The sequence below is a fragment of the Agelaius phoeniceus genome (genome assembly GCF_051311805.1).
Source record: "Agelaius phoeniceus isolate bAgePho1 chromosome W unlocalized genomic scaffold, bAgePho1.hap1 SUPER_W_unloc_2, whole genome shotgun sequence".
Taxonomy (NCBI): domain Eukaryota; kingdom Metazoa; phylum Chordata; class Aves; order Passeriformes; family Icteridae; genus Agelaius; species Agelaius phoeniceus.
Genome location: NW_027509867.1, coordinates 2,638,352 through 2,647,920, shown reverse-complemented (window position 1 = coordinate 2,647,920; position 9,569 = coordinate 2,638,352). Strand labels below are relative to the sequence as shown.

At 53.7% G+C, this 9,569-nt stretch overlaps 1 protein-coding gene and 1 pseudogene across 1 annotated transcript; both read right to left on the bottom strand.

The window, feature by feature from the left end:
• Nucleotides 1-366: 366 nt before the first annotated feature.
• LOC143692647 (olfactory receptor 14A16-like) lies at nucleotides 367-1,299 on the bottom strand. Its single transcript, XM_077172895.1, has one exon. The coding sequence runs from the start codon at nucleotides 1,297-1,299 to the stop codon at nucleotides 367-369; it is 933 nt and encodes a 310-aa protein (XP_077029010.1).
• Nucleotides 1,300-5,191: 3,892 nt separating this feature from the next.
• The window catches only part of LOC143692646 (uncharacterized), a 62,755-nt pseudogene continuing 58,377 nt past the window's right edge, over nucleotides 5,192-9,569 (bottom strand).

The following is a 9,569-nucleotide window of genomic DNA, read 5'->3' as shown; positions in this document are numbered from 1 at the left end:
GATCAGGAATGGTGTGGCCAGCAGGAGCAGAGCTTTTGTGCCAGCACTGATCTGCCCCCAGCTCTGCACACAGACATTGCTGCTGCAGCTCCAGAGAAGGCAACAAAAGGGCATCTCTGGAAAAAACTTTGCTGGGAGATCCTTTAGTTGCTTTAAAGGCACCGAGAGCACAGCCCCTCATTGACACAGTCTGTGGCCACAAGGAATGTGGAGAGAATAAAAATGAGACATGGCAGAAACATTAACATTTCATTTTGGACAATCTGAAAAATGTAAAAAAAAGAAAAAAAATCTCCAAGATGAAACCAACAAGAAGTATCAAAGATGACTTTTATTACAAGTAGTTTTCAGAAATTGGCCAGCAGTTTAATGTTTCTGTAACCATCCAGTCATCAGTGTCCACACTGCAGCCTTGAGCTCCTGGTTCCTCAGGCTGTAGATGAGGGGGTTCAGGGCTGGAGGCACCACCGAGTACAGAACTGACAGGGCCAGATTCAGGGATGGGGAGGACATGGAGGGGGGCTTCAGGTGAGCAAAGATAACACTGCTGAGGAACAGGGAGACGACAGCCAGGTGAGGGAGGCAGGTGGAAAAGGCTTTGTGCCGTCCCTGCTCAGAGGGGATCCTCAGCACAGCCCTGAAAATCTGCACATAGGAGAAAACAATGAACACAAAACAGCCAAATGATAAACAGGAGCTAACAGCAATGAGCCCCACTTCCCTGAGGTTTGAGTGTGAGCAGGAGAGCTTGAGGATCTGTGGGATTTCACAGAAGAACTGACCCAGGGCATTGCCATGGCACAGGGGCAGGGAAAATGTATTGGCTGTGTGCATGAGAGCATGGAGAAAGGCACTGGCCCAGGCAGCTGCTGCCATGTGGGCACAAGCTCTGCTGCCCAGGAGGGTCCCGTAGTGCAGGGGTTTGCAGATGGACATGTAGCGGTCGTAGCACATGATGGTCAGCAAATAAAACTCTGCTGAGATGAAGAACAGGAAGAAAAAGAGCTGTGCAGCGCATCCAGTGTAGGAGATGTTGCTGGTGTCCCAGAGGGAATTGTGCATGGCTTTGGGGACAGTGGTGCAGATGGAGCCCAGGTCAGCGAGGGCCAGGTTGAGCAGGAAGAAGAACATGGGCGTGTGCAGGTGGTGGCCGCAGGCTACGGCGCTGATGATGAGGCCGTTGCCCAGGAGGGCAGCCAGGGAGATGCCCAGCAAGAGGCAGAAGTGCAGGAGCTGCAGCTGCCGCGTGTCTGCCAATGCCAGCAGCAGGAAGTGCCTGATGGAGCTGCTGTTCGACATTTGCTGTGTCGCCTTGGCATGAGGATCTGTAAGAAAAGTAATCATGGAATAGTTGGGTTTGGAGAGGACTTGAAATATCCCAGCACAGCCTGGGGGCACTTTCCCCCCACTGCCTGCCCAGGGCTCTGCTGCCTGGAGCTGTCCCTGCCAGCAGCTGCTTCCCTGTGCCCAGGGCTGGGCCCTGCCAGTGCTGCCAGAGCCCAGCCCAGCCCTGGGGGCTCAGCTCTGCCCTGCAGAGCCCTCCCAGCTCAGGCACTGCCCAGGGGCAGCTCTGGCTCTGCAGGCTCTGATGGCAACGTCAGAGCAACCCTGAGGAGGCTGGAAAAGCAACACTGATGCTGCCTGTGAGGGGCCCTGTGCTGATTTCTATAACTCCGTTGTTTTGTAAGATCTGAGAAATAAAATTTTTATTCTTATTAACCTGAATTGGGAGAATAATATCTATGAGCAGTTTCCCATACCAGCAACCCTGAGCAGTAGAATAAAAAAGCAGGATTTTCCCCTTTATGCAGCCCCTGCCTCACTGTGCACCCTGTATAATCTATTTGGAAATGTTCTGCAGTTAAATGCCATGCTGGGAGCAGCCCTGAACAATGCAGCATCCTCCCCACACAAGGAGAACACTTCCATGCCTCACCAGCTGCCTCCCCCCACCCAGATCTTGTCCCCCAGTGCTGGGAGCAGCTGCCAGGGCTGGCTGAGAGCTGTCCCTGGCAGGCAGCAGAGTCCCTGCCCCAGCACAGCGCCCTGGGCTGCAGGACCCTGCTCTGCAGGACAGCCCTGGGCACCCCTGGCTGCTCTGCACAAGAGACAAGCAGAGAATGGACTCACAGGCTCTGCAGGCATTGGCATGTTCCAGCTGCAGGAGATGGCTCCAGGAGCTGCAGCTGCATTGTCCTGCAGCCAGAGGTTCCTGTGCCAAGGGCTGGCAGTGATTGTGCCCCAGGCACTTCTCAGCCCCTTCCCAGCCCTGACTGATTGAAGCTCTCTGTGCCTCTGGGCTGTGCCCGGGCTGGCTGCAGGCAGTGCCCCAGCCCTGCTGGGCTGGCACAAGAGCTGCTCATCCAGAGAAATGTGCTTTTGAAGCTCTTCTTGGTGAGCAGGAGCTGCCTCTGTGCCAGGAGCCCAGCCCAGCTCAGCAGCACAGACACAGCACAAGGACTTTAATCAGCCTCTGGGGCTTTGTGCTCAGGCCCTGAGAGGGAGCTGAAGAAACCTCTCCAGAGCTCCAAGGCAGAATCCAACTCCAAACTTTCTTGGACTTTTAATGGTCCCAGTGAGGGACACGACTGAGCAAGTGTCCCCAGGTCCCAGGCAGAGCAGAGAACTGCAGGCAGTGATGACAGGTGGGGACAAAGAGAAGCCAAGTCTTGGTGCCCTGGGCCACAGCAGGGTCTGTGCCAGCAAGGGCTGGGAGGAGACACCTTGTCCTGAGGCCCTGGGGCCTCCTGGCCCAGCCCCAGCCAGGCTGGGCACTGTCAGCCCCTTGTGCTGCCCTCAGCATCCCCCCCTAGCCCACATCCCAGTGGCCTCAAGGATCTGCTGCAAGGAGTCCCTGGGGAGCCTTGCTCAGCAATGGCCCTGGGGGCTCCTTCATGCTCCCTGCAGGGACTGCAGCTTTTTCAAAGGACTTTGGCTTTGGCTTTTGCCTTGGAGTCTCTGAGAGGTTTGTGCAATCATGGCCTCCAATTATCTGCTGTAATTAGTCCCTGGAGAGGCTTTGTCAGTAACAACACTCACTGGGGCTCATTAATACTTCAGGGTACTTCAGTTATTTGAAGGTACTTGGTGTTTCCCTTTTGATACAGACTCTGTGAGAGGTTTGTGCAATCATGGCTCCAATTATCTGCTTTAATGAGTCCCTGGAGAGCTTTGCATTGGCACTCAGTGGGGCTCAGTAATGCTTTGAGCTTCTCAAAATTTTTAAGGTAGTTTGGAATTTCCTTTCCACATTGAGACTCTGAAAGGTTTTTGGTCAATCCTGGCCTCCAGTTCTCTCCTCCAAGGAGTCCAGGAGGAGCCTGTGTTGGGGATGAACCTCAGTTTGACCCATTCAAGCTCTGAGACACTTTGGGGTTTTCCTCTGACTTTGACTCCTGGAAAGGTTTTTGCAATCTCCTCTCAGGCCCTGAGGTTCCAGGGCTCAGCTCCAAATGCACCACAGTGCTCATCAGGATGCAGCAAGTCCTGACAAACCATGGCTCCGCCTTGATTTCCCTCTGCTCTAATGCAGTTTATCAGGAATGTATCTGGAGTGAGTTTGGTTTGCTAATTTGAGATTTCTCAGCCAATGCATCTATTCGTGCAGTGGGATCAGTGTTGGCTAATTACCATTGCACTCACTGTAATATATTTACTCATTTCCTGCTGTGAGATAGGATTAGGAGAAAGGCAAAGTAGGCTCAAAATTTTAAAGGGGTATATTGAAAAGTTTATTATCAGTGAATAGAAGAAAGAATAATAAGAATCTGAACACTTCTCCTCTCCCTACAACCTTTTCTTTCTTACTGACAATGTAAGGAGACAAAACCTGAAAGTTTCAGTCAGTTTACACCATCTAGAACAGTCTTTCTTCAGTTCACTTAGGCAGAGGAGTCTCTCTTTCATGCTATGGAGACTTCTCCATAAGAAAAAAGTTCTCTCGTGGCTCTCAATTCCCATGAATACCAGGTGCCCAGAAAATCTGCAATTGTGAAGTCCCTCCCATTTTTCACAGCTTTCCCCACAGCTGTGTTTATGGGCAATGTCAACTTATGGGGTTTGAGTTTAAAGATGAGCTGTTCAAGAGCAAAGATTCTCTTCACCTATTTCTGAAATCATCTTCATCTCTGAGAACAGAGATCTTCTTCTTCTCTCCCTGATACCACAGGATCTCATTACTCTTCTCTCTTTCTCTGTTTAAACTGCTCATGGGATCACAGCTACTTATCATTTGCTTACTTTAGCATGGAGGTTTTTGCTGAACAAGTCATCTCCCCATATTTTAAATTAGTTATAGGGAAAAAGAGAGTCTGATGTATCAATTACATCCTTCCCCATAGCTTTACAAGAGGATTTCAGCCCCCAGATCAAGGCATCTCCTCATCCCTCCCATCTGGGGCTCAACTTCCTCTTCAGCGACCTCGGTGTCTTCATGTTGCTCCTCTGTGTGCCTGCAGTTTGTCCTTTTCTCTCACTGGAGGGAGGATGGAAGCACTGAAAGAGTTCATCTCTCACCCGGGGCCTGCAGATGGTTCCGTGCCCCCGGCCGGGCTCGGTGCTTGCGGCCGGAGCTGTTTTACGATGGAGGTTTCTGCAGCGGCTGCGCTGGGGCTGTGTCAGGATGGGCCGCGCTGGGGCAGGGCCAGGACCTCAGCAGCCAGGCCAGAGCACAGCAGCAGCACGGCCGGGGCCGATGGCTTTTCCTGCCCCTGCCCGGGGCTTGCGGCTGAAGCCCAAGGGTGGCAGAATCTTGGCCGAGCCGGCCCGGCCCGGGGCTGCTCCTGGGGCCCGGCGGATCCTGGCTGGGCCCGGGCTGGCGGCGGGGCAGGGCTCAGCAGGGCCCAGATGTTCCCAACTGCAGCCGTGGCCCGGCCCGGCCTCGGCCCCGCGGCCTCCCCTGCCCTGCCCAGCAGCCGATGGGGCCTGGCGGGGTCCCTGGGAAGGGGCCCGGCCCCACGGCAGGAGCCGCCCGGCCCGGCCTGGCTGAGACGGGGCCGGGTCAGCCTTGTTACCTCTGTGCCAGCCAGAAGGGAAAGAGACCCTCCCAGGCTTTCCCATCTTTAACATGTGTCTTCACAGAGGCGTGTACAGTTTCTTTCGTGGTTTAACAGATTGTCAATTCTCAAAGCTGATTACTGATTGGTTTTTTTGTCAGACACGGAGGAAACTGCTAGCAGCTTCTCTTAGAACATCACTTCTGTGATGCAAAACCCTCACAACATCACAGAGCACAGAGTTCCTTTGTCCATATGTAGTGTTCATGTGCCCAAGACCTCAAAAACACTTCTTGGGAGATCTCTGGGCCCTCCCCAAGGTGTTTTCAACTGAAAGCATTCAGCTCAGAATATAAGAAAATCACCAGAGGATAGGGCCAGCCTGACCTGTCTGTCCTGGCTACTTTTGTCTGGGAGCAATCTTTGGACATGTGGAATTTGGGAAGCCAAATTCTCATTTTGGCCATGGACCCTGGACATGAATGTTCATTCTTTTCCATAGGAAGGAAGGAACAGAGCCCCAGTGTTTGCCAGGCAGAAGAGAGTGACCACCAGAGGACAAGGCAGCCAGAAGTGGCAGGTTTTTTTCTGAGAGAAACCCTTGCATATAGGAAAATTTTTTGAGAGAATACCAATTTTGGCAATGGACATTTACAAAGAGGGATGGTTCTTTTCTATAGCAAGAAAAGCACAGAGCCCCAGTGTTCCAGGAGCTGATGAGAGGCAGCCCTTGACATCCCAACATCAGCCAGACCTGTCAGGTGGCCCCTGGGAGGCCAAACCAGCCAGGCCTGTTCCATGTTCCCTCAGTTCCATGGGGCCCCACAGTGTCCCAATGGTCACTTGCTTCCATGAGGCCCTTCCATGAGGTGTCATAATGCCCCCCTGGTGACACCAGGCCCTGAAGGGTCCCAATGGTCTCCATTGTTCCATCAGGCCCCACAGAGCCATAATGGTCTCTGGGTTCCATGAAACCCCACTGTGTCACCATGGCCCCTTGGTTCCATGGGCTCCAGTGGTGCCACAATGATCCCCTTGGTTCCATGAGGTCCCCACAGTGTCCCAGTGATCTCCATGGGAAGGGAAGGACCCAGCCCCAGTGTTGCAGGGGCAGCCACCAGAGGTCCAGGCCACCCAGGCTTGATGGTACTGGCAGATTGTGCCTGGGAGCAACCCTTGGATATACAGAATTTTGGAGGTGGAATCCCAATTTCAGACATGGACACCTGGAGGATAAGGATGGTTGTTTTCCATTGGAAAGAAAGCACGGAACACTGATTCAAGAGTGACATATGGGGATCTATGGGAAGCATTGGGGATCGTTTCTGCACCTCGTGACCCAACAGAAGCTTCTCTAATAAACTTTGCCTGAAGCTCCCACTGTGCCCATGACAGGAACCCATGTGAGTGTCTGGGACATCCCGGCTCTTTGGCATCCTGGGAACTCCTGGGATGTCACCATGGAATGGCTGTGACTGCCTCTGACCACAGGGCTCTTTACCATCCCAGAAACGCCTGGGAGGTCTCCATGGAGCCCCTGTCTCTGCCTGTGACATTCCAGCTCTGGAACAGCCTGGAGATTCTTGGAAAGTCCCCATGGAACCCTTCTGAGGGCCTGTGACAAATCTGATCCTTAGTAGGCAACCATCACCAGTCCACTGTTGCTATGGGCAGTTTCCATAGCAACCATCACCAGCCCCCTGTTGCTATGCTCAGTCCCTTGGCAGCTCCATGGAGACCCCATGCCAGAGGTGGTTTCCATGGCCACCAAGGCTGGCACCAGCTGGGATGCTCGGTTTCCACGGGCCGGGCTTCAGGAATGGGATTCCCCAATTTCCTGCTCCCGCTAAAACCGCGCTGCCCTCGCTGCCCTCCCGCCTCCCATGGAAAGCACAAAAGGCAAAGATCCCAGGCTGGGAAAAGAACAATTTATTGGGAACAGCAACGAGATAAAGAACAAAGAGGAACAGAAACAATATTGATAACAGAAGGGATAAATAAAACTGTTTACAGAAAAAACTACAACATCAACAACTAGTTCTTCCTGGCAATGTATTTCCTCCTGTCTGGAAAGGACACCCTTTTCCTCAGGGGGAGAGAGAGAGAGTCCCTTTCCTGCCCCTGGCAATGACCTGAGGTGGGAGTGAATGTAATGACAGGGCCATGGCCAGACCCCCATGTTCTCCAACCCCACATCATGTCATTGGCAGGGGCAGGAAAAGAAACAGGTGTCTTCCCAGCATGGATCACAGGGAACATGGATCACCAGGGCTCTGACCAACGTGGTGTCTCCAATGGGGGATGAAGCTGGAGTGGTGCATGAAGATGTTCCTGCAGTTGAGGCATGTGCAGGGCTTCTTTTACTGGTGCCTCCGTTGGTGTCTGGTCAAGTGAGAGCTGCTGGTGAAGCTCTTCCCACACTGGGGACACTCGTAGGGCCTCTCCCCAGTGTGGATGCGCCGGTGGGTGACGAGGGTGGAGTTGTGCTTGAAGCCCTTCCCACAGTCGGGGCAGAGGAAGGGCCTCTCATCCGTGTGAATTTGCTGGTGCTGGAGGAGCTGAGAGCTGGTGTGAAACCTCTTCCCACACTCGGGGCACTGGTAGGGCCGCTCCCCAGTGTGGATCATTTGGTGGATGTTCATTTGGGTCTTCCTACTAAAGGTCATCCCACATTCCCCACAGTTGTATGGCCTTTCCCCAGTGTGGATCCTCTGGTGGCAGATCAAGAGAGATTTCTGCCTAAATCTCTTCCCACATTCCCCACATTCATAGGGTCGTTCCCTGGTGTGGGTCTTCTGGTGGGAGATCAGGTTAGAGTTCTGGCTGAAGCTCATCCCACATCCCCCACACTTGTAGGGCTTCTCCCCGGTGTGGATCCGCTGGTGCCTGATGAGGTGGGAGTTGCGCTTGAAGCCCATCCCACAGTCAGGGCAGCGGAAGGGCCTCTCATCCGTGTGAATCTGCGGATGCTGGAGGAGATCAGAGCTGGTTTAAAACCTCTTCTGACACTGGGGACACTCGTAGGGCCTCTCCCTCTCCCCGGCGTGGATGCGCTGGTGGGTGATGAGGGTGGAGTTGCGCTTGAAGCTCTTCCCACAGTCAGGGCAGCGGAAGGGCCTCTCCTCAGTGTGAATCTGCTGGTGCTGGAGGAGACTGGAGCTGGTCTGAAACCTCTTCTGACACTCAGGACACTCGTAGGGCCTCTCCCCAGTGTGGATGCGTTGGTGGGTGATGAGGGCAGAGCTGCAGCTGAAGCCCTTCCCACACTCCCCACACTCGTAGGGCCATTCCCCCGTGTGGATCATCTGGTGGCTGATCAGGGTGTTGCTCTGCCTGAAGCTCTTCCCACACTCCAAGCACTTGTGGGGCTTCTCCCCATCATGAAGCTGCTCATGGGCCACCAGCTCTGAGCTCTGGCTGAAGCTCTGTCCACCTTCCTGGCTCAGGGTGGGTCTTTCCTCCTCAGAGCACCCTGGGCTGGGTTTGCAGCCCCTCCTCTTATGGGATCTCTGGGGCTTTTCCTCCCCATTGGATTCCTGTGCCCTGGAGTCACTCAAAATGGCCTCATCCATGAGTTTCTGCTGTGGGGATTTCTCCTCTCTGGTCTCCATCCTCAGTTTCTTCCCGGGGGGAGGCAGGACAAGGAGAGGATGGGATTTGCCTCCGTGCCAGAGGGAAGGGGAAGGAGATCCCCCCAGTGCATCCCCAGCAGGACGGGGTTGGCAGCAGGGTTGTCCTGCAGCCGGGGGCTGTGCTGGGCTGGGAGATGGAGCAGGAGAGAGGGGGAAAGGGGCACTGACTTCCTCTTCACCTTCCTGAATGTCCCGGGGCTCCTTCCTCTTCCTTGCAGACTCCTCCTCCATCTGGCAAAAGTTTGGGGATGTGAAATCCTGTTTTGGGAGGAAAGCAAGGGATGAGCGCATTGAATTTTGTACTTGTTTGAAGGCAAACCTGGGGAGGGTCTAAACCAGGATTACAATTTAATAAGAAAATGAAGATCAAGGCAATGATACAGAAACACTGCCTTAAACTGACAGAGTCAGGATATAACCTGACACCCTGTTGCTGGTCAGGCTGGTGGCAGCAGTCCCATTAAATGGTGGCTGCAGTCCTGTGTGAGTGATGAACGTGATTCTGTCCAAGCAGTGATCCTGTAGAATGCCCTGGTCTTCCTCTGAAGGTCCAGGGGTGGTTCTGGAGCTCTTGTCCTCTGGGAATCCAGTAGGCAAGCTGCTCCTGGTGTTGCAAGGCTCAGCTTATATGCAGGTAGGAATGCTTGGATCCTCACCCTGGGCGGAGCATCCCACAATGGGATGATGGAATTTTATCAGTCCTGCAGTGACACTCAATGGCCCATTCCCAGAAGATATCTCCCCTGGAGGGCGTTATCAGGGCTGATTCATGGAAGAGATCAAGAACACTGCCCCACCTGTTTCTAGCAGTTGATGAAGATGGGGATTGCAAACATGCATTTGGTTCCATCTTACACTGCAGCCTGAAACAGTGGGGGAATCCCTGCTCAGGGGGTGAACACCACCCCCCTTACCCAAACTGGCTCAGGTGTAAAACCCCCAC

What these genes read in the sequence shown, in the direction of transcription:
- LOC143692647 (XM_077172895.1), bottom strand. Translation starts at nt 1,299, where the DNA reads ATGTCGAACAGCAGCTCCATCAGGCACTTCCTGCTGCTGGCATTGGCA.